Source organism: Papaver somniferum, unplaced genomic scaffold, assembly GCF_003573695.1.
Source record: "Papaver somniferum cultivar HN1 unplaced genomic scaffold, ASM357369v1 unplaced-scaffold_21, whole genome shotgun sequence".
NCBI lineage: Eukaryota > Viridiplantae > Streptophyta > Magnoliopsida > Ranunculales > Papaveraceae > Papaver > Papaver somniferum.
In genome coordinates, this window is record NW_020631041.1 from 15005432 (window position 1) to 15030840 (window position 25409).

At 37.9% G+C, this 25409-nt stretch overlaps 4 protein-coding genes across 4 annotated transcripts; 1 reads left to right on the forward strand and 3 right to left on the reverse strand.

Annotated features, from left to right (window-relative positions):
• The first annotated feature begins 854 nt into the window (after positions 1-854).
• On the forward strand, positions 855-1602 carry LOC113339271. The gene is made up of 2 exons (XM_026584573.1): positions 855-1164; positions 1301-1602. The coding sequence occupies exons 1-2, from the start codon at positions 969-971 to the stop codon at positions 1600-1602; spliced, it is 498 nt and encodes a 165-aa protein (XP_026440358.1). The 5' UTR covers positions 855-968.
• A 9548-nt stretch (positions 1603-11150) lies between these two features.
• LOC113339657 lies at positions 11151-12082 on the reverse strand. Its single transcript, XM_026584895.1, has 2 exons — positions 11314-12082; positions 11151-11188 (listed from the first exon to the last, which is right to left on the reverse strand). The coding sequence occupies exons 1-2, from the start codon at positions 12080-12082 to the stop codon at positions 11151-11153; spliced, it is 807 nt and encodes a 268-aa protein (XP_026440680.1).
• Positions 12083-12749: 667 nt separating this feature from the next.
• Positions 12750-14271, reverse strand: LOC113339658 (wall-associated receptor kinase 2-like). Its single transcript, XM_026584896.1, has 4 exons — positions 14109-14271; positions 13292-14017; positions 13017-13193; positions 12750-12867 (listed from the first exon to the last, which is right to left on the reverse strand). Exons 1-4 carry the CDS (start codon positions 14269-14271, stop codon positions 12845-12847), a joined length of 1089 nt encoding a protein of 362 aa, XP_026440681.1. The 3' UTR covers positions 12750-12844.
• Positions 14272-23280: 9009 nt separating this feature from the next.
• On the reverse strand, positions 23281-25409 carry LOC113340336 (vinorine synthase-like). Its single transcript, XM_026585544.1, has one exon. The coding sequence runs from the start codon at positions 25300-25302 to the stop codon at positions 23845-23847; it is 1458 nt and encodes a 485-aa protein (XP_026441329.1). The 5' UTR covers positions 25303-25409; the 3' UTR covers positions 23281-23844.

Genomic DNA, 25409 nt, shown 5'->3' on the forward strand with positions numbered 1-25409 from the left:
TCTCGCCGAGGTTACGTTATGCTTCTCCCGGAGCATATTCCATAAAGTTTTTCTCCACCTTTCGCTGACTTCACGTGGTCTTGTCGGGACACCTGTCCTTTTTCTTGCGCCCTACTGCTCCTACTTCGCGGTTTATCTTCTTCGCCAAGTAAACTTTTTTTGGCTTCGCCTTAGTATCTTGATGGTCCTTCTACTTTATTCGAGGTGGAGAGTTATCTCGCGCTTGGGATTTGTATTTCGCCTTCTGATGTTGACTGATTCGACAGGTCACTGATACGGATCTTTGACTAGAATTTCCTTACCTTACTTGGTATGACACGTGACAATCCTATTTCGTGTACCTACATTCACCTTGAAGGTATCTATCAAAAGTTAAGCTATATCATCGATTTAAGAAGTTGGGATCGGAAAAGAATTTGAAGGAAAATGAATATGTATCCTATATGAATTGAGACATTTTTCACATACATTTAATTCGAGAACAGCTTAGTTTTATTGGGAAATATTACCGATCAAATTATAGCGTGTCCGCTAAGTTTTTTGAAAATTTTCTTACCTGTGTCCCCGTCTCATTGGTTCCCATATGTCCAAGTCTCGTTGAATCCCATCTGCCAGTCCATGTCAGTGCTACCCCGCCAACTACCAAACTATAAGCCCCACCTGAATTGCCAATGTTGCTCCCACGTACCGGTCTATCTAAATGTGGTTAATAATTCTTCTCCTATTTCTATCTTGACACGGTGACACCACCATTTTGTGAATGGTCTATTTACTGAAGTTGGTCGACCACTTGTATCTTGAGGTTCCATTTTTAAAATAAATCATCTTGGGCTATATAGACTACCATAACATCTTCATTCTCTTCACCAACTCCTTATATCAATAAATTATCATCAGATCACATCAGTCCACCTCTGTGTTATCTTTATTCTCTAGCTTTTTTCTTCGTTAGAAGCAACATATAGTAAATGATGGCTGATCAGATTGATGAACTTGAAGGTGAACTCGTAGTCCAGTGTGATGCTGATAAGTTATACACCGCGATAACCAGTGGTGCTCCGAGTCTACCAAAATATCTTCCTCAGTTAATCCACAAGTGTCAAATTTTTCCCGGAGGCTGTGAAATTAGTGTGGGTAGTATTTTTGTTTGGGACTACGTAATAGGTACGTAATGAAAATAATTAATCATTTCCATTACAAAATCATATATATATATATACAATGCGTGGTATTGAAATCCATGTTCTTTGTTATCCTTGAAGATCACTAATTTGTAACCGATCTTTATTGATGATCACAGAGGGCAAATCTTCTACTGTTACGACAAAAGAGAAGATAACAGCAGTGGACCATAAAAATATGTTGATAACTTGCACAGTTTTTGAAGGAGATACCGCAATTAGTTATCCAAGTTTTGCTACCACTGTTCAGATTACTCCCATAGGGGGAGGGAGTAATGAAAGCAAGGTGAAATGGTCAATCAAGTATGAGATCAAAAAGAGTGAACATGATGTGATTCCTACGCCAACTTCCTTCGTGAATTTCTTGGAAACATTTTTTATAGAATTGGGGGTTAAGTTGCTAGAGGAAGAGAAATCTTAGACAAAAAAGATTGATGATCTTAATTCAATAGACGACATGTAGAATAAAGGTATCATAAAATGTGTAGAATATCAAAGTAATCATCTTTATATACTATTATAATGACAAGAGGTTTTTTTTTTGCTCGCATTTTTAGGGGCGACTCCGAAAAAATTAGGGCGACTTTTTTATTCCCAACCCATAAACAAGGTTAAGGGATGTCCAAAAGTATAGTAGAATACGTTAATGCCTTTCCGTAATCGGAAGTTATTTTTGAACCGATTGTTGAGAGTAAATCGGTAGTTAAGAAACGCACAAAAACTACCGATTGATATGAATTTGTGCTAAATGCGTATTTGGGGCTGCTATTAATCGGAAGTTAATGATAAATTCATTTACTACCGATTACAGGCTGAACCAAAATTCAAAAAAAATGGTTTTTGTAAAATCTCATTTTGGGACTACTTTGTATTCGGTAGTTATGTGAACTATTTTAATTACCGAATATGGTTGAATATTTGCAAAGAGAGCCACTGTATAATCGGAAGTCAGGATTTTACCTTATTTACTATCGATTATAGGCTCAACCAAAATTCAAAAAATATATGATTTTGGCAAAATCTCATTTTGGGGCTACTCTATATTCGGTAGTTATATGAACTATCTTGACTACCGATTATGATAGGATATTTGCAAAGGGAGCCACTGAATAATCAGAAGTCAGGATAACTTCATTTACTACTGATTATAGGTTCAACCAAAATTCAAAAAATTCAGAATTTTTGCAAAATCTCATTTTAGGGCTACTCTATATTTGGGTGTTAAATAATCTAAATTCACTACCGATTATGGTAGCATTTAGCCAAAGGTCTACTTTAATAGGGAGTCAAGATTACTTTATTTACTATCGATTATAGGATAATCAAAATTCAAAAGATAGAGAATTTTCACAAAATCTCATTTTGGGGCTACTCTATATTCGGGAGTTAAATAATCTTAATTCAATACCGATTATAGTAGCATTTTAGCCAAATGTCTAATTTAATCGGAAGTCAAGATAACTTTATTTACTACCGATTATAGGATAATCAAAATTCAAAAGATAGAGGATTTTATTTTGGGGATACTTTATATTCGGAAGTTATGTAAACTAAATTGACTTCCAATTGTGGATTAACTTCCCGATTGTAAAGGGTAGTTTGGCCATTAAAAAAACGGGAGATAAGGGATGGCTACATTTTACGTTTGGGTGACCTTTTTTTTTGTCTTTTTGTGTCTCCCCTAGTTCTTTTGGAGTCGCCCCTAAAAAAGCCAGTTTTTTTTAGAAGAAGCTAAAGAGGAGTGAGAAGATTTTGTCAAAAATAAATAAAAATGAAAGCTGACTGCTTAGCCAATCACCAATTGGTCTGGTGGTTGGCATGCTCCCTCCCACTATGGAAGTAGGGGTTCAAACCTTGTAATTGCTGAAATCACTCCAATTTAAGGAGTTTGGATGTAGTCTAGGGACCACTAGTCTAGAGCATACAAAAAAAAAAAAAAAACTGACTGCTTAGATCTTAGTTGATTTCTCTCTTTTTTTTTTCTTTTTTTTTCTGTATTTTTAGGTAGTTAGGTTAGATTTGTTCAAGTTTTCTTTCCAATATCCATTGTTTTTAGGGGATACTTATAGTGTTCTTGTGGGTGGTTTGCGCTTTTTGTTTGTGTCTTCTCCTTTATGGAGATTCTCTATGTGCTCTCATGATGTTCTTTTGTGATCTCGATGGAGATTTTAGGTGGAAGTTCAAGTGTGATGATCAAGATTCAAGACGTTGGGCATATTACTCTCATACCACATATCTGTTCCACCTCAGGTAAACAAACCACTGCAACCGCCACTGACATCAGTACCACCAACACCTTCAGTTTTCATGTAAAAACCGTTATCAACTGATTCTTTCAATTCTCTCTATTTCTCACTGCCACAATAACTTCATCTGCTACTGAAACAAATCCATTTTTGTAGCAGATCATCAACTCCATCAAACTCTATCAAAACATTCCACCAATCTCCTTCATTGCTGATCTGAATCTCTCCAAACCCATCTTCTTTTGATTCCTCACAGACCCATTAATCATCTCCTCCAATAAATTCATTTATCTCCAAAATCGAGCTTCAATTTCTTCTTCCAATTCACATACTATCAGTTCATTATCCAAGAACCCTAATTTCTCTAATTTTTGCACTAACAAAACCCCCATCAACTGCATCTCTCAGATTCACTATTCTTTAACCTCTCTGTAATTAAATCGACCTCAAACAGAACCCTAAATCATCAATAGATGCAACAACATATCATCTCTTCATCGATTTGATTCTCTCAGCGACAACAGCTTCTTCTCGATCTCCCCTGAGTTTATTATCACCACCAACAGTTTCATGATCACTCGTTTCTGTATTCACATAAATAGCAGAAAATCAAAACCCACTCAATTTCAGATTAACACCCATCTTCGATTCAACAAAAGAAGCTCGAGTTGAATTTCTTGTTCTGAATTCTTAAATCCTCATAAATTTCAGATCTCAGTTCACAAATCAAACCCTATTTCGATCCATATGAAACAATCTATCGAACCTATCTTATTCTTCCGCTTCAATTACAGATAATTTTTAGTTTCAATTTCTCTCATTTCTGTAAATCTCGACCATTTAATGGCGACGTTTCTGATAGAACATTTTTCTGTCTAAATTGTACTCAATGTCTCTATTGTTAGTGCTCGATTTTTGTACTAATTTTGATGGTTTCTGTGTTTGTAGGCGTTTTTGGAGAAATACACTTGTGTGGAAAAACTTGCTCAAAAAGTGCTATTTGGACTCCTGGAGAAAAGTACTAAAGGCACCCTCAATTTGGATAAGGGGCACCTCAGTCTAGCACCTGCTATTCGCACCCCCAGTTTGGTTAGGGGGACACCATCTTCTACCTTTCAAATCTGTTTTTGGCGGGAAAATCTGGTTTCAAAGAACCAGAATTAGGGTTGGAAGTTTGGACGAGAATGAAGGAGACTCAACGACTGGGAATTGTTGGGATGACTTGAATGGTGGTAACAGGCGTGGTATGGTCGATTTCGTCAGCTATATTTGGCTAGATTCTCGGTGAGAAGAAAACAGGGGAGTGCGTACTTGAGAAGAGTTTTTCACGGGATTGTACGTGTTTTCTGTGCATGGCGTAAGATGGATGTATGTTTAACTACTTCGGGGATGTGTTTCAGACTAATTGGAGTGTGTCAGATGTGCAAAGACGCGTGAAGATTCAAAACATGGAAGAAATCTCCGTATCTTGCATGAGAATATTTGTTATTAACTGCCGGGAATTATTTGGAGTTATGAGAACATATTCTCGGTCAGAATGGGTATATATAGGCTGCTAGCACCATAGAGAAGCGGGGTCGAGAGTCTGGGGGGCTGAGGAGAGCCAGAGAAGAAGAAATTCGAGTTTCCCAAACTCGATTTCTGCTGCTGCTGCTGCTGCTGATGAACATGAAGAACACGAAGAACGGACCATCCAAGACCGTCGTTTTACAACAGTAACAACGACTCACAGTCATGGGTCGTACATTAGAGGCAGACTTATTTGCCAGCGTTTGCGACACAGAGCCGTGGGTCTTAGAGCAACAGTAACAGTGACAATCCTCTGTATCGTCTTTTTTTGGTTTGTAACAAATATAATTGTTACAAAACCCGGTTTTGAATTATTTCTCCATTTTCATCATTTGTAACCACCCTTTGAGCAATAATAATGATTTTTGAGCGTGTTTCCAACATGATGAGCGGCTAATTCTCCCACAACCAAGGCAATGAGGAAGCTATTTACACATGAATAATTGGTAACTGTTTTATTTTCTCTAATATTTAATTATAATTCACTCAATCACTGCTTTTGCAGAATTTTAAATTGTTTGCGTAATTTTCCTAATCAGTTGTGATTCAATTAGATAGGTTATGCTTTGTTTAGATAATCTATGCTTAAGGGATACAATTGATGTTTGAGAATTTGCTTGATTATTAGTGAGTTAAGATATAAAGGACTTAAAAGATAATTAGAGTTTTGGATTATTTACCATCATTAATTCATGTGTAATAATGGAATTAGTGTCTTGGTTATTTTCTCACACCTCTCGCCCACTTTGTTAATATTTTTGTATATAATTTTATTAAATATTTAAATTTAATCTTCACAAGTCCGAGAGTTTGAACCTCATTACTACAACATCAATCAAAAATATTATCAATTTCTCACTTTCTGTAAATCTCTCTGTGGACGAATAAAAAGAAAGAAACTGAGGGGACACGCGGCGTGTTTTACGGGCCGGTCTGAGCTAACCTGTTTCCCTACAAGCCAGCATTTCCCCAACTCTAACCCGGCTTGTTTAGAAACCATCCAAGCCGGATGCGGGTTTCTACGAGCCGGTACGGACCAACCCGTGATTTTTGAGCTTGTTTGCCGGCTCCATCTACATTCATATTTCCTGTGAGAACGATTTTGAGGTTTTAACTTATTTTCTTTCATATACAGGGGCTCCATTTCCTCAAAACTTTAAAGACGTCGTAAAGACAATATTCAAACGATTGTTCCGAGTAATATGCACACATTTTCAAAAGATTGCGACTCTCAAAGAAGAGGCTCATTTCAACACATGCTTTAAGCATTTTATTTTGTTCACATGGGTAAGTTCGGGAGGGTGCTTATCCTCAGTGCCGTCTTATAGAATTGGGTATCCTAGGTGAACTAAAAAAATATGGGTTTTTTTTTTTAAATCACAATATAGGGATAAAGCTAGAATTTCTTTTAGGGAGAGATATTACTATATCTAAGCCATAACTTGAAACACGACTGTGCGCCTGAAGGCAGCCTAATTTTTTCCAGAATTTTGGTTAGATCTTGGATTGTAAGCTTGTATTTTGTCAAAAAAAAAAAAAACAACTGCAAAGATTTCGCAAGATTAAAATATTAGAGCGTGTATAGGTGTCACATGGTATTTACTAACAATTATAACTGTTACAATTACCTGTAAAGTGATTAACTGTGGCAAGACTCTTTACTACACTTATAAGTGTTACAAATTGACCATAATAAGAAAAAAATCGGGAAACTGGGCCCCCAATAATTTGGGGCTCTAGGCACCCGCCTGTACTGCCTGCCTCCATCATAAGCCCGGCCCTATCCTACTGCGGTTTTTCACTGTAAAAGAGGAACGTGATAACCATTTTTTTTTGGCGTGTGCTTGTTTTACGATTTTCCATCTCATCATATGTTTGGTTGATTTTTGCCGTGTAGGAGTTCCGGTTGATAGAGAAAAGTGAATAGGAAATCTTAAACAGTGGAAGAAATCGATCATACTTTTTTTTTTGTTAATGCGGATGTTTGAGGTTTGATAGTACCAAAGGTATTATCAAAGTGTGTTGGATTGTTTATTCATTCATTGGTTTGTTTGGCTTCTCATATGTGCAAAAAAAAAAAAAAAAAAAGAAAAGAAAAAAAAAGGCATATATCATTTTTGTTTTGGAATGATGAGATGATTCTTGTTTTGGGGAAGTTCTGTTTTGGTCCAAGGAAAATATATTCTTTAAATTTCTAAAATGCAACAAACTTAATGGCTACCATCAACATATTCAAAGATATCAGTCATAATCAAGATGGATTCATTCAGCCGATGTTACTCTAGTACAGTGGTAAGTGATGATACCAAATGCAAAACTTGTCTGTATCAAATTCTTTGTAGGATCAAAATATCGCACAACATATCAAGTGTGCGTCAGTATCAACATCATGTCCGTGCGAGAACGTAGCACAAGTGCGAGAGAACTTAGCACGGGTATAAGACAGAAGTTAGCACGAAAGTAGGGGAAATATTAGATATACCCCACTACATCTTAGCTGTGATCCATTATATAAACACTTATATAAAGAGAAAGGTAGGAGAGAGAAAAAGGGAGACATACACTTTTTAGGGAACACATGTGTAGAGAGAGAACATAATTTGTATTATTATTATTATCTTCAACTTCTTTTTTCATCAACCTAGAGCTCCAAATACTTATTAATGGAGTCTCAATGTAATTCCAACAATCATAATGAAGAACCATGGATGTAGATCACAATGACCGAACCATGTAAAAACTCTTGTGTCCATTTTTATAATTTTAGCACTTTTATCATCATTTTTATAGTTAGATCTAAAAAATATACTAAGGGGTGTTAGTTGTGGGATTTCATGCAACTACATTCTTTGCCAATAAAAAAAACAAGATGAATAAAAAATATGATTCATCATATATCTTTATGCTTTTTTTGTCCTTTTGATTGGTAAAGAAGTTGGTGCCTGAGAGTTTCAAGCTCATCACCCATTGACTTTACCATCCTACTACTACATTGACACCGGCCTATCCATTTATAAGTTTTACAAATACAAAACTAGTGAAACATTAGAAAAAATAAAGATTGTGAGCAGCAGAAATAACAGACAATGTCACTAACACGACAGTCAGTGCAGGGAATTTCTTGAAAGCTTTTCATGTAATCCGCCCAAACTAAGAGATACTTCCTTCATGGTCGGCCTTTTCTTTCAACGTATTTCAAGCATCTTTTAGCGAGTTTAGCCACAGCCAAAACATCGTCTCTCTCGGCTTCATTACTAACCCTAGCATCTAATATCTCGAACAACCGATCTTGTTTCATTGAGTTCTTGAAATGTAATCTTAAACTCTTCTCTTCGCCGTGTCTGATTTCAGAAATTGCCTTTTCTCCCGTTAAGAGCTCCGCAAGCACTATTCCGAAGCTGTAGACGTCGCTTTTATCTGTGAATTGGCTTGAGTAATAGTATTTCGGGTCTAAGTAACCGATGGTTCCTTGCACGAGTGTGGTTACGTGAGTTGTGTCTATAGGTATCGATCTAGAGATTCCAAAGTCAGAGACCTTAGCCTTGTAATTCTCATTCAAAAGTATATTGTTGGACTTTATGTCTCTGTGAAAAATTGGCACGGAAGCGTCCGCGTGTAAATACGCAAGCGCTCCTGCTATCTCAGATGCAATCCTTACGCGATCTTTCCATGAGAGTAATGATTCACCATCTTCTTGCTCTACCTGGAGATGGTATGAGAGCGTTCCGTTAGAGACAAACTCATAGACCAACAATGGAACTTGAGTTTCCAAACAACAACCTAGTAATTTAACAATGTGCCTATGATTAATTTGCGAAAGGAGAGCAACTTCGTTGATGAACTGGTCGACTTGTTTCTCATCCACCAATGTAGATTTCTTAATGGATACTATTTCACCATCCGGTAACATGCCTTTGAAGACGGTACCAAACCCTCCTTTGCCAATGATTCTATCTGGGTTGAAGTTGTCCGTCGTCTTCACTAATTCTTCGGTAACAAAGATTTTGGCAGCCTTTTCAACTTTACCATCATTTGAAGTGATCTTTTGCTTTAACAACAACCCACCATTCCTCTCAAAGTGCTTGTGCTTCAGTTTCATTTGCTTTCTCTTCTCAAGGCTTTTGTATAACCAATAACCTATCCCGAGCATAAGTATCAATACCAATTTGCAACAAAAAGGTACTAAGCCTGTGATACCACGCACGAGGAGCTTGTTTGAGACCATAAAGAGAACGATGCAACTTGCAGACATGCGTAGGAAAACGAGAATCTACGTAGCCCGGTGGCTGTTTCATATACACCTCTTCTTGAAGTTCTCCATGTAAAAAGTCATTTTGCACATCAAGTTGATGAATTGGCCAATTGGAAGACAAAGCCAATGTAAGAATAAGACGAATAGTACATGGTTTAACAACCGGACTAAATGTTTCAGAATAGTCAATATCCTCTTGCTGATTATAGCCTTTTGCAACTAATCGTGATTTTCGACGTGCAATCGTACCATATGGATTGCGTTTAATACGAAACACCCATTTACATCCAATAACGTTCATAGAAGAATTATATGGTACTAACGACCACGTACCATTCCGAAGTAGCGCATTAATCTCATCATTGGAAGACATACGCCACTGGGGATCTTTATGAGCCTGTGAAATACAAGTAGGTTCGAGAAGAGAATCACATACCAATGCATATTTGGAATTTGGTTTAAAAACACCAGCTTTAGACCTTGTCACCATTGGATGAGTGTCAGAGACAGAAGACGGAGACTGCAGACGAAGAACTGGGGAAGAAAAATCAGTGGCGGCTGTGGCGGCTGAATCGGACATAATAATGGGAACTGTCGGCGGCTGTGACGGCTCAGAAACATTATGGCTGACAGCTGATGATTGGTTTTGTTGGCTAATCATTGGTGCTGGCGGCTGTGGCGGTTGAGGATCATCATTACTGTCGGCTAATGATTGACGATGTTGGATAATGATTGCTGGAGGTGGCTGATGATTGCTAACGGCGGAGAACTGCTGGCGATTAATGATTGCTGACGGTTGATGATTACTGACAGTTGATGATTGACTGGCGGCTAATGATTGGTCTTGGGAAGAAGACGACACGGAAGCAGTAGACAGAAGAGAAGGCAGAGAAAGATTTACGGGAGAAGAAAAGGGAGTAGAAAAAGGTATCTGTGAAGTCGTCGACGCCGGAGAAGGCTGTGCTGTGGCGGCAAAAGGAAAATTGGTCTCATCAAAAACAACATGACGACTAACATAAATCCGACCTGTAGGAATATGAATACACTTATAGCCTTTTTGAGAAGGACTATAACCAATAAAAACACAAGGAGAAGAAAGAGGCTCCATTTTATGAGATCTATATGGACGTAAGTATGGATAACACAAGCAACCAAACACCCGAAGTAAAGTGTAATCTGGTGAAAGACTAAAAATAAGTTCATACGGAGAGGAGTTATGAATGGAAGTAGACGGAACACGATTCATTATAAAACAAGCGGTGTAAAAGAATCGTACCAATATGAGGATGGTACAGAAGCCATGTTTAGGATTGTAAGACCAGTTTCACGAATATGACGATGACGTCGTTCGACTAAACCATTTTGTTCAGAAGTATGTGGACATGAAAATCGATGAAAAATACCCAGTTGTTGAAGATGCGGAGTAAGTTTTCGATACTCCAGTGCGTTGTCAGATTGGAAGATTTTGATTTTTCGATTGAAGAGATTTTCAACATGCTTTTGAAACAAAAAGAATATTGAAAAGACATCAGATTTCTGAGACATAGGAAACATCCAAGTAAAGCGACTAAAGGCATCAATAAAGATGACATAGTTTTATATCCTTCATTAGATAAAATATGAGAAGGTCCCCAAACATCAGAGACAATTAAATATAATGGATGCAAATAAGTAGTTTTACTAGAAGGAAAAGGGAGTTTATGACTCCGATGTTCATGGCAAGAGGAACAAAACTTAAAAGTCTGACTAGAAACCGGAAGAGAAAACTGGGAAACAACCTTACGCACTGTGCGTATCATTGGATGTCCTAATCTAGAGTGCCAATATTGTAAGGTAGCACGCTCTCCTATGTAGGCTTTAAAAGATTGAGACGAATCATCAAGTTGATAGAGACCACCCCTCCTACTGCCACGAAGAATAACCTTCCCGGTATATCGATCCTTCACAAGACAAAAAGTTGTATGAAATTCAAATAAGACATTATTATCAGTAGTAAACCGAGAAATAGACAGAAGATTATGAGAAATTTTTGGTGCATGAAGAACATTACGAAGCCACAACTTACGGTTGGGATTTCCCAAAACAGAGGATCCAACATTAGAGATTGGAATAGAAGAGCCATTACCCATTTGAATTTGATCCGGACCAGTATATTCATTAGAAAATTGGAGACGAGAAAGATAATTGGTTATATGATCTGTAGCACCACTATCAGGAGTCCACGGAGGTGTAGATAACAAACCAGTTTGAGAAGCATAAGCACGAGAAGCAGAGGTAGGTGGATGACGTTGAGGAGGACGAAACGAGCGATCCAAACGATTCCAACAGTCATTAGCTGCATGATTCTTGCGACCACATAGTTGACAGGGAAGACGCACATCTGTGCGTGAGTTGTAAGGTTGTGCTGGGCCGAGAAGAGAGGAATGATTCGAAGTGTTGGAAGCATCTGGACGAGCTGGGATTGATAGGGAGGAGAATTGTTGGGCCGAAGATAGACTGGACCGAGTAGGAGGACGTGAAAAATTGGAAGCAGCTGGACGAGAGAAGCTGGAAGCAGCTGAACGAGTTGGGCCGGATGCTGCAACGTTAGCTACAGGCTGAGAATGCAGTGACTTTGCTTGGTTCTCAATACGAAGTTCATACGTGAGAATATAGGTGATAAAATCCTCTAGTTTCATGGCTCCCATAGAAGTTGTAAGAGAGGTAACAATGGCATCATATGCAGTATCTAGGCCGGCAAGAATGCAGTGACGTAATTCAGACTCAGTGACAACAGTATCGGCAGCTGCAAGGTTGTAAATGATATTGCGAGCTCGATCAATATAATCTCGCATAGAAAGAGATCCTTTGCGTAAATCCCGAGGTTCACATTGCAAGTGATGGATATGAGCATCTGATTTTGAAGAAAAGAGAGATTCAAGAGAGGACCAAACAACATGAGAACTTTGGAGACGATGAACTTGTCGAAGAACAGCAGGAGTTAGCGAGGAAAAAAATCCAGCCAAGAAGAATACGGTCTTGCTTTAGCCAAGGAGCATATGCCGGATTGGGTGTATCACTGTTGGGAAGAGTTGGAGACGGACGAGGATTGTCACCGGTGACAAACTATCGAGTTCATAACCTTGAAGATATGGGAGAAACTGAGCACGCCAGAGGGAGTAATTGGTGTCATCAAGTTTGACAATGATGATGTGATGAGGTTGAGAAAAGATAGAGGAAGCCATCATTGATTGAGAGGAGTTGAGTATGGTTGAAAGGACAGAGGAAGAAGTAGATGCAGCGGAAGACATAGGATCAATAAGCTGATACCAAGCTAGAACACATATTGTTTGGGAGAGAGCACAACTATAAGAGGAGAACACGAACTTGAATAGAAGACGTTCTATTGATATAACTTGTGTGTTCAATTGATCTTTACAAGATACATATATATATATACTAACTCTTCCTTGAACTTCAAGATAGGATGAATTCCAAAACTAGAACAATTTCCTAAAATACAAAAGACTTTCAAACCTAGAATAGTTTCCTAAAAATACAAAAGACTTCCTTAACAAGATATACATGTGTTAGGCAACACACACGTATTGTATGCCTTAACAAACAGATACTACAACACCTGTAAAAGTATGTCAGAGGATTAGCTACAGTTCTACAGCTTGTCATGTTCAGTTTCTGTAAACAATCGCACTCCTTTTTACAGATTGATAAATAAATGAAAGAAATTATTATGACAATTTTAATATATTGTATGTGCATATTACATACCTGATGCCACAAGTGCAGCAACTTGAAGTTTTCGTTTGTCAGGCATACAATGATACCCCAAACTGCTGATCCCCAATTTCTCACCAGGTGCGCAATCACAGTTATAACTCCCAGGTGTATTGGTGCAAAGAAATCCACTTCCGCATTTGTGTGATTCTTCTTTGCATTCATCAACATCTGTGTAGAAAATAACACTTATTACATGTTGGATTCAGCAAGACAGCACCCTTGCAAACATTCCTCGAATCTTAATATATATATATATATATACATACCTTGACAGCCATGTTGAAGATAAGGATTTCCTCGGTAGCCTTTTGAACATTTGCAGCGATAACCACGACCAATATGAGATTCAAGGCAATCAGTATTTATGCCGCAAGCATATCTACTATCAGTCTTGTTGCATGTGTCGAAGTCATTTATTACCCATTCCATAATCACAGATGCAAATGGTGAGTAATTCCTAGACAGAATCAAATCATCATCCCCAGTAAAATCTTGGTCGGCCACAAAGACACGGAGACAAGGTTCTGTGTATGGAACAACAGAGTCCGTTTGACGACCAACTATTCTCTCAACTTGTATTTTGAATCCTGCTAGTCCATTGGGATTTGGGATTGTTGCCTTGCAACAACCATTGCCAACACAGGGAGATGGGATACCTATGTATCCGTTGGTGCAGTGAGATGCACACCCACTGCTTGTGACATCTATTTTTTGATTACCATTTCTTGATGAATCATCCGCCGGTGAAATGGAGCCGTAAATGTTGCAACCTAAAATTATTAACTTATTGAGAGTGTTGGAGATGGTGAAAGATGTTCCACTTTCACTGAAGTCTAACAACTCAGTCCAAAGATAAACCAGCTCTTCTAAGCGCGTCGTATAGTTAACACGGTCATAGTCACACAAGGCGATGACCGGTCTATTAATACGAACATAGTCTAACGTGACTACTGAAACTTCATAAAAAGCACCATACGAACTGATACTAGCAACTGGATGACCGTTAGAGTAATTGCATGTAATTTCAAATCTGGGGATTGCGATAACAATTAGGAGTATCCATTCCGAATGGGTACGGTATACTTATATTCCCACATCTATCTTTGCAACCTGGTAAAACTATCTTATTACTACTAATACCGGTACCGTTAACACTTACCCATCTTGTAGCTGTAGATATTGCTCGTACTTCTCTTGTTGCTGCTACTCCAGTTTCTGATAGTGTTATAGTAGAACAGAACACCATTAACAGTATGAATAAAAGGAAGAACACCCGTCGAAGAACATATAAAAATGAAGCCATTCGATATTCCGATCTAACAATTTGTTCGTGAAATTTTGATTACACAGATGAATACTTGAATATGATGGGTAGTTCAGTTCCAAACCTAAATATATGGGAATTAAGAAGGACCAATAATTTAGTGGGAACACAACCTTAGTTAGGTCAATAATGGAATGTCATTGAGATCTTTCCTCTCATATTTTTAATATAAGCACTAGCTATTTAGTGCACAGGACTTGAGTGGACGTTTTTCCTTTACTCTTCTTTCAGAAGAATATATGCTTTCATATTTATTTTCTGAAACATGTTTTTAATTTAAAGCAAAGCAAAACATTTAATTAATAAAGCACCAAGATAATTTATTTATTACTTTTGATACAGAGAAAGAAAGAAAGAGAAGGCAAGGAACGGGAACGATAGAGAGAGAGGAATTACATGTTTCAGAGTACAAATTGAAAAAAAAAATTGGGTTCAGTGATCAATGGTGCAATCTCATTCATCTGTGCATCTCTACTACTACTACTACTGTGGTTGTCCTTGTCAATGGAGCTCCTGGTGAATTTTTCAAGCCCACTAGAGATCTCAGATTGGGGGATCCTTTATCCCCATATTTATTTCTATTCTGCATGAAAGTTATATCCAGAAACTTAACGCATGCTAAGATAGATGGCCTCATTCATGGGATAAGAATTTGTCCTAATTTCCACAAATCATCTTTTATTTGCTGATGACTGTTTGGTCTTATGCAAAGCAAATATTCAAGAAAGCACAAATCTGGTTAATATCTTCATAAAGTTCAGTGCAGCATCTGGGAAAATTATCAACTTCTCCAAATCTGGAATCTTGTTCAGCAAAAACACTGACCCTGATATTGCTACCAGCATCATCTCCTTCATGCAAGTTCAACAAATTGATCCTAAAGGCAAGTACCTGGATTCGCCTCTTTTCATTAACAAAAGCAAGATTGAAGCTTTTAAACCCTGCATTGAGAAGCTTAAATTCAGATTAGCTGAATGAAGAGTGATAAACTATACCCAATGGCAGAGTTACTATGATTTCTAGTGTCACCTCGACCTCTAGCATATATCAGATGAACTGCTTCAAGATTCCTAAGAAGACTTGTCAAGAGATTGACAAAATTCTATGAAACTTCCTCTGGAAAAATGGTACTGAAAAACCAAAGGGATTATTGTACATAGCTTGGAGCAGTGTTTCACTACACCAAATTTAGTGGTTAGCAACTGTAACTGGCAGTTGCAAAGTGGGGTCGCAACAGTTCTGCTCTGTTGTGAAAGTCGATGTTGCAATTTTCGCAACGGCTACATTGTCGTTGCAAATTTTTGGTCGAACAGTTTCAAACTGTTGCAACGTCAAAAAGTCTCGCAACAGTTCAAAAACAGTTGCGAAATTGGATCTTTGCGACAGCTTATTGCAGTTGTGAATTGTTTGCAACATAAAAAAATAGTGGTTTTGACCAGGTACAAACCACCAGTTCCCCTGTAAAAAAAAATTAAGTTTCTCCAGTTCATTTGGAAATCAAAATCAAGTTTCCTGCATTCTGTGCCTAGTATCAAAAGAATGATAAATATATAAACATTTTATAAGTTTTTTGAACATACAAATTCTGCAGTTCTAATGTTAAGCGTAATAGCAGTAGTAGATAAAATCTTAAAGGCACAGGGTCTGGAGACTTTCTCAACATCATTCATTACCTACATGCGCAAACAAGTATAATTTCATGGTGCTTCATAAACGACCTTGTAAGTAGTGGCACTTATTTCTCATATTTGTGGAATCATCTTCGACGTCAACAACCTCTTCTTCATGTGTTCCCTGCTCTTCATGTTTCTCGAACAAGGTAGGGTACTCCTCGGGGTCAGCTAAAGATTACACAACTTTCTAGTTAACCTGTAAATAGCCATGGCATGCAAAGAGTTAGTCAATCTAAATAGTATATCATATAACAAAAACAAGGTATTTCAGTTCATGAATTTTTTTTCAAATGGTAAAGGCGCGGCTTAAAATTTTGTGTACCTACAATTTATGGATGCACAAGAGGGAAAATAAGTATGGGATGATCAGTTCACGGAGTATACCCACATAAATAACAATTACACCTTTGAGTCTAAGTTAGCATAAGCATACGGACAAAAAAATCCACACCAGTTCACTTAATACTTAAAACTCGAATATGCCATACTTTCATAGACCAAAACATCGAATAACACCCTGAATCTCTTAAAAACATGATAAAACAAGGATCCATAAAGATGTGTAGCACACAATTGACCGTCCTATTCGTTTTTCATACTTACAAGCATAATTCTAAATCGGATGCATATAAGAGTAAGAAATGAAAATCATATTGATAAGTGAATTCAAGGATGAAACAACGTCTCTTACCTAGTCACTTTTTCTATCGTATTCAGCTCGACTGATTGCTTCATGAGTGAGCTGATAATCCAGAACATCATAAGCTGCAAGCCTAAGGCTTATTAATGTGAGTCATGTGACCTACATCCACAGTAATGACATATGATTCACTATGTATGAATAAGATTACAAAAACTCTTCACTGGACCTCTCTCAATTCTATAACAACCTAACTCATTTCCTTCCTAAGTCTGTCAATAACAACTGACCTTACGGAGACACTCTAGCATAATGCTTTTACATACTCACATAAATAACAATTACACCCTTGAGACTACGATAGGACTATGAACTTTACTATTCAAGACACATTATAACAGTTTCAAAAATACGAATTCAAGATACAAAGAAAGGACCATAAATATGTAACACATGCAACAAATGGTAATATAAGCATATCATTCGTAGTTTAAACCATTTTGAACAGTTTATGGATAAAGACAAATCAGTTTATGAATAAAATTATGAGAGTATAAGGAGGTGAAAAAGACATTAAGAAAAGAAAGATATTTCCACGTTGAGAGAGTCAATCTCCGAAAGTGATAATCCTTTTTGGTATAATGCTTCTACCAACCAGTCTCGTGTTTCTTCCATCTTCTTTTTCATTCCCTGAAATCAATTTAGACGATGTTATTCTCCTTAAGAAGTAGATGATCTTTTCTTCCTTACCACTTCCTGAAAAAAAACACTCCATGATTTTAGAAAGAAGTGGAGTGTAATTTGGATAATCCGACTGTAAAAATAAAAATAAAAGTTAGAGACCCCGTTGAAACTACTGGCAATACAAGTAAACAAATTCGAATTTTTTAACACAATTTTCATTGAGGACTTGAGGCCTGCTAATTTCACTCTCAAACCCTGATCCAATAAAAATCAATATGTCATAACAATGACCATCAACTGAATTACTTCAATAGAGTAATGTTGAATAGTTCTTTATATTGTTGGAAGGTTCACCAACACACAATATCCAACCAGATGAATTTCTCCTAAAGAACAAAAAAAAAAGAAGTTTACCTTGAGACTTGCAATTAACTCGTTCCATTGGCATCGTTCTTCTTCAGTTCCATGTTTTATGCTTTCTAAAAATCTCGCATCACGAACCTATTGCAGGAAGAACAATAGAAATGTGAGTTAATAAAACTCAGGTATCAATCTCTTTCACTTATTACGCATACATAAAATAAGGCATCTTCCAGAAAGCATGCATATTAGATTTTAGAATTCTAGCGGAAGCAATAAATGAAAGAGGTAATTCCACAGAGTGGTACGAAGAAGTTCATATAAATATCCCAGCTACACAAGGTCTGTAAGTTAAAAAAATGTAAGTATATCAAGCATGCAGCCTCTGTCATGGGGAAATCAACTGCAACACTTTTTCGAGCAGGTTTAGCAAGCTCTTTAGGCTTTGACTTTGGTAGATCATTATTATCCTGTTATTGATGTGCAATACCTGAGAGCTTTACCCGTAGATCTTGGACACCTCATATAAGAGAGCCCTTTCCCTTTTGATAGATTTTTTTCAAACCCTTGTGTTGGATGCAGGTCATTAACAGCAACTCGGAGAGCTTCAAACGCCAACCATAAACAAAGCCATCAGTAAAAACAAAAAATATGGAAAAGGTTTTTTATTTGCATATAATAATATCAAAACTCGAGGTTTGTCTTCATCATCAAAAAGATCGTGTTTCTACTTCTTGTTATTTTGGCGCTATCTGCCACACGAACAACAAAAATAAGCATCAATAGAAGAAAATGAAATGCATAAAAAAAAATCAGATAACAATAGAGGTCAAAATTCAGGAATGTAAGAAGTTCCCACACAAGTGACCTTGTTTAAATGATAAATGTATGATTGTATGTCACCATCAAGCATATCTGCAAGGGGCCAGAATGTCCAAAGATAATATATTCGACAACCCAATTCTAAGGAACTCGGCAAAATAGCCCCGTAACTTCGGGAGAAGGGGTGCCTCCTCACAAAGGGGGTCGCAGTGACCAGGCCCGGGCGACTGTTTACCAAAAACACAGGTCTCCGCAAAGTCGTAAGACCATGTATGGGGGCACGGCCATACATAACATAGAAATCACACTTGGAAAGGGTGTACAATTAGCTAGAGCAGCAGGTGCTGTAGCGAATCTGATTGCAAAAGAGGGTAAATCGGCCACATTAAAATTACCGTCTGGGGAGGTCCATTTGATATCCAAAAACTCTTGGGTATCCAATCTCGGCATAGGGGAACCTGAGAAGAGAGCCACTCTGCCTTTCATTCACAGGCTTTTTCGGCATTTCGTGATTGTTGCTTATGCCGATGACCATTCAACTGGGTCGTCTGGCGCCATGGAGTCAGACTATTGCCAAGACCTATCTTAAGCACCTTCAACACCAATGGTACTCAATTTATCATGTTTCCACTCTCTTTTCATTACGAAGATGTATCACGCCAGGATCTGTTGCTCAAACTGAATCATGCCAACGTATCTAGTTAAATCAGTTTAAATCAATCTTGAGAAAAATAACTATGACTAAGCTATATATGTCCGTGGGTCGTCCTTCACCTTCAAGTAGTGATAGTTTAGTCACTGCCTCCCAGTTCTTCACACAATGCACATAACCATGAGTACAATTATTGACTTTAATAGTGTATGATAAGTAAAGAACAATACAATGTACGATAGAGAACTAGAGATATACCCGTTGTAGGAAATCTCTTCTATTAGAATCTGTATAAAACCTCTTTTTTATAGCCATGCTGGTTGTCATTCGAGTAATGACTTCCTGTCATCGTATGTTGGTGTCAGACCAATCTGATTCAAGGTATTAATCAGAACTGGATTCATTAACTCGAATAGATCAATGATGTAACTTGGTTTTTTGAGTGATAAAATGATAAGAGGTACAAAGAGACTCATAGTGAACTCAACTCCTACGTGATCCTTATCTTTGTAAAGTATTGTAACCTGAGAAATGTAGTGAAACCATCAGATAATTCTGCCAAGTTTAAGATAGTAAAACCGTAACTGGATGATATCGCGACACACCTAATATACCCAGGAGATAAATTGTTGATGAACTTCGTGCACAAGCGAACCTAGCACAATCTTGAGAGGTACTACTTGTACGTAAATCCGAATAAAACTAGCTAATTCTTATTATAAATAAAGTAACTTCAACTACCACGATCATTTTAAATAAAGTAATTTCAACTACCCATACATCCGAATAAAGCTAGATAATTTTCATGGCTAAAGACAAATAAGATAAAAAAGAATCAAAAGACTGAATTAAAATGTAATACTTGCTGATAAAGTTGCGAGAGAACACTACAAAGGTGGGATAAATTACCAGAATAAGTCCAATTATGTTTGTAGGCTGCTCACAGAAAACTTTCAATCTTCTATGCCTTTCTCCATCAGCATCAAGCAGCGCCATAAACAACTTCATACATCACCATCATTATCGGATACCACCAATTTTCTGCTCCTATTAACTCCAGATCAACTTCATCATCTGCATAGCCCCGTAGCCCTAACTGTGGACTCTAAATTGGGTAAAGACAATCTCCTAAACCCATTAGAACTACCATTCATGCTTCAATCACCTCCAGTGTTCTATAAATTCAACACTAGCAAGGATGTATTCTTCTCAGTTTGCATCAGAACTTTTCCGCATAACTCTTAGCACCATCATGCTACCAAATTCATATCATCAACATAATTTCTCAATTACCTGTTGATTTAACTCAAACCCTATCTTCAATTTCTTCCCCCCCCCCCCCCCCCCCACCCATCACCGATGTCATCTTCTCATCTTGATTTCTTGGCATCACAACAAACCGATTTACGATTCCATCACAAAATCTCCTTCTCATTTCTCTCTTCTTCAAAATCGAACCAGAACAGAACCCTAGTTGTTGGATTTCATTTTTTATCCAAAACCCCATCTGATTCATCCACCTTGCTGCCGATTTCAAACTTGAATTAAACCCAATCTTTCCAACGACGACCATTAGGTTTTGGGTTTGGGGAATCTGCGGACATAAAGATATATCTAGGGCTTCGAAAGAAAAAAGGAAAAAAGATTTGGGTGGTTATGATGTTGATGATGCTGGTGGTAGTAGAAAGAGGAAGAATGAACTTCAATGGTAGGGTTTCAGAGGGGGAACCAGGAAAAGTTTCACAGGGGGGAACCAGAAAGACAGAATGAGGTAGATAAGATAATGAATTAATGATCGATAATAATAGAGATAAGAGAACCGAGTCAGAATCCCGAGTATCTGAATGAGCTGAATAGTGAGTCGGTTTTAAAGTATAGGCAGCCACACTAGTTTTTCGCACGTGTACAAGCGGGTTTAGTTATGAATCACAACTGAAACAAACAGTTGCGAGTTTCATAACTGTTTCAAACTGTTGCGAATATTTTGCAACTAAAATTAGCAACTAAAAATTCGCAACAGCTGCAAAGATGTTGCTAATCTGAGTTGCTAGTCCCAGAATTTGGTGTAGTGTTTGTAAACCAAAAGAGTTATGATGACTTGGTTTCAGAAATATGGAATACTTCAACAGTGCTACGATAACTAGAATTGCTTGGATATTGATAACAGAACCAGACTCTCGGTGGTCTACCACTATGAAAGCCAACCATTTCAAAAATCAACTTCTCATCAGAGTTGATATTAAACCTAAAAGATCTGATTCTTGGATATGGAAAGGAATCCTAGAGGGAGTAAGTAACATACAAAAGTACTACAGATGGAAGATTGGGGATGCTTCAAAGATCAAGATTTGGGAGGACAAATGGATTGATAAAAAAAAGGAAATCCTATCAAAACCTCCTCAATGCCCTATCACTCTAAACGTTGTCAATCAACTCATGGATAGTATAGGAGACTAGGATGTGAACTTCATTAGCCTCTGGTTATCCACAGATGATCAGGAAGCCATTCAATCCACCAGAAACAATATACAACTTGAAGACTCTATCATTCGGGGACTAACTGATAATGGGAAGTTCACTGTGAAACCCCTTTATGATAGGAAAATTCATCACAAATACAAGAATGACAGCTATAATCCTGCTTGGAGCCAGATATGGAAGCTTGATACCTCTCTCTCAATCCACATATTTGTGCGCAAATGTGTTCAAGGGATTTTACCAACAAATGCCAAATCTGCTAGTATCCTCAACTACATTGACTCCACATGTACCTTATGTGATAATGCCAGTGAAGATATCACTCATATTCTCATAACTTGCCCTTATGCTATTGAAGTCTGGAGAAATTTGTTTGGTCATCATCACAATTTATTCAGTAACTTTACTGACTTCACACATTGGCTAAACTGCTGGTTTCATCCTCAGAATCAGCAGAAGGACTGGGTTCCAACTTATGCTACTATCTGTTGGTTTATTTGAAACGCTAGATGTGATTTCGTCTTCAATAAGATCATTCTTAAGGCTAGCATCACTGAAAACAAGATTACTCAACACCTCTGCTCCTTCCACAGAGTCATGCATAATCCAACACATATTCTAAATGATCTTTATTACCAGAAAAATGATCAGCAAAGGGGTGATAGAAGAATTAGTGGCCACAACCAAATTTTGGGTGTTGCTATCAGGATTAGCTACATGAGCTATCATTATATGGAGCCTAATGCTGAAATTACCTCTTATACTAACTTTTCCCTTATTGATATGAATTATGAAGGCACTTATGTGGGAGCAAGGAATGTCAAAGACACAATCACTGGAGCAGGAAGAAACAGAAGAGGAGCTGAGCTAGCCATTCAATGGGCCCAAAAAAAAATGAAAGGAACTAATGTCGATTTCAAGGCAGAAGACACCATTACTCTGGAAGTTGTTCAGGACATTTACCAAAATGAAGTACAACAAAGATTCAACCCAAACCAGTATCGAATAAGAGATGGAAATTTTGAAGAAGTCACTTTCGTTCTGGACAAGCTAACCCAGATTGACAGAAAACTCAACATCATGGCAGTGAAACTCCATATATTTGTTTTTTAATTCTAGAGTTTTTGAAAACTTCAATTGGAAAGGACCAAATCTTTTGTATCTATTTGATCAGATTCACTCTGTTATTCTCCATCCTGGCTTGCTAGAAATTTCTAACACTATTATGCCAGAGTTGGATGAAATTGATGAAAATGCTACTGTTGTAACCGTCGAGTAACTGCTCTTCTCTAGAGTTAGTTATGCTCGTCTTTCTATAATAAAGAAAAAAGATACAAATTGAAGTCCCCAAAAGCAACCAGGGGAATTTAGTCGAAAATGATTTATGTCTTACGGGTTGTTATCAGTGAGAGAGGGGGTGGGACCCACACCAAAACCGCCCTCTGCTAAACCACTGGGTCAGGAGGACCAACCCCATTCTCTCCTGCGGTACATACTGCGAATCCAACACGGGGTGAGTGTATCAGTTTCGGAGTTGAGTAGGTGAAAATAAATAAAGAAACATATTACATCTTTTTTGTTCTGGAATGATGAAATGATCTTTTTCTTTTTGGGTTTTGTGGTGTAAACATCTTTCAAGAAATTTATGTTTTGACGGATGTTATTGCATTACAGTGATAAATAAAGATATTGGGTGATGATACCTGTAACCTATTCGAACTCGTCTGCACCAAATATGTGTCCTTCATCTTTAAAGCAAAAAAAACTTATATTTCACTGATGCAACTACTTTCAGCAACCGACTTTCAATTCCTATCTTCCTGCACATAGGAAAGGTCGAGGTTTCAAAACTTCGTAATAGCGGCTATCCGCAAACCGATCCGATTTCTTTTCCGTGGTTGTTTACACTGACTCAACTAACTTAGCAGAGTCATCGGACTATTCAGTGAGTCAGGGATTCCTCCGGATGGATACAAATTGTTCTGCTGGTAAACAATCTGAAGGTGGCTCGTTTATGGACGAATTTATTGAAAAAAAATTAAGACCAACACAGTACAAAAGCGAGAAGGAAACTTAAAGCACTCTGCAATGGACAATACCAACAGTACCCAACCAAGGATCGAACCCAGATAAACATAAACACAACTTAAAGGATCGAGGTTGGAAAGGGGCGGTAGCCCGAATTCTTAAGCAACGAATGCAAGGAGTTCCTGGTGTCGTTCAAATTCCATCATGTCTTCGTTTTTCAAGCTCACATATGCTTCTACTCCATCTCCTGAACTTGTATCCATAAACATAACGAGATTCTTGGTAGGTAATTTAGAAAGACTAGCCCAAGTTGGTTTCCCCCAACCAAAATCTGCTGCTTCATAAATTGGGAACCTACACCTACTGGTGAAGTGTAACAGCACCGTACCTTTTTCCAATTTCGGTTTCATCTTCTCGATGTTTGACAGTGCATCTGTACTTTGCAGTGCTCTTACATGATCAGAGTCGATCTGGTCTACCGCGTTCTTAACCTTGGACACCAGCTCTGCATAGTCGACATTGTTATCAAGATTATGGGATACTTGTGCAATGGCAAGGCCAACTGCGTTCCCGAAAGTGTTGCTAGGTAGCGGTGGATTCATCCTTGTTCTCAAATTTATAGAAAAAGACGCACCATAGTGCTGCACCTGTCTTAGAACAGCATCATCAGTAGGCGCATCTACAGAAGCACTAACAACATCTTCATGATGTCGTCTTGCTTTAGTTTGACGATCCACATCCATGAAACACTTCCATATTAATGATGTTAACGCTTCAAAACGTGTTGGCGGCTGCTGTTCCTGCTCGCCACCCTCATAAGCTTCTTTTGCATCATGGATGCACTTCTTCTTTAGCTTAGCGATGTTCAAGGCTTTGAAAACAAATCTTTTTGTCAGAATTCCTTTTTCTGTTTCGATCATTTCATTGACGTTGAAACCCAATAAAGCTCTTGGTGGGAACAGAGAGAACAATTCATAATGAGGTTTACCCTGAACTCTGAACCCTGAATCACCATCACCGCGAGCTGTGGCTGCCCAATCCTTGATAAAATTAACGAACGTAGTCCCATCAGCAATCCTGTGGAAGATGTAAGCACAGATAATAATCCCACCACAATCAAAGACATTGACTTGGATTTTTAAGAGAGCTTTGGAGACCAAATCTAGTCCTAACCCAAATGTAGAGCCCGACTCACCGTAAGGCTCAAACGGTAAGAATGGTTCCATAATATCAATATTGACGGAATCCGTGAGTTGGATTACTTGAGAAACTTCTCTACCAACTACTCGCGCTTCGATAAAATCCACACCCTCGTCGTTACATTCAACAGATACATCATCTTTTATCCTTCCAGCCAATGGATAATATTTTGACAAAGTCTCCGCTAAGGATTTCTTGAGAACATCACAACGAGAAGATGATTCCTTGTCGCCAAGGTTGCAGTCGGTACCGCTATCCAGCTGCTTAGTATAATAAAGGAGAAGAGGAACATAAAGTGGAGGACAGAGCTGATCAAGAAGGGATAAGCTGTAGGTATTTAAGTGACTGGGAGTTGGAGATGATGGTCGTATTGACTCTCTTGATACTATGTCAATCTTCATGATCACATCACTCATAATTTTTGTGCAACTCCTAATAAGCTTTGATGAATGATCAGAAATTCATGCTTTTGGGGACTTTATAAAATAGTACGTAGATCATAATTTTTCTTAACTTTGATCCG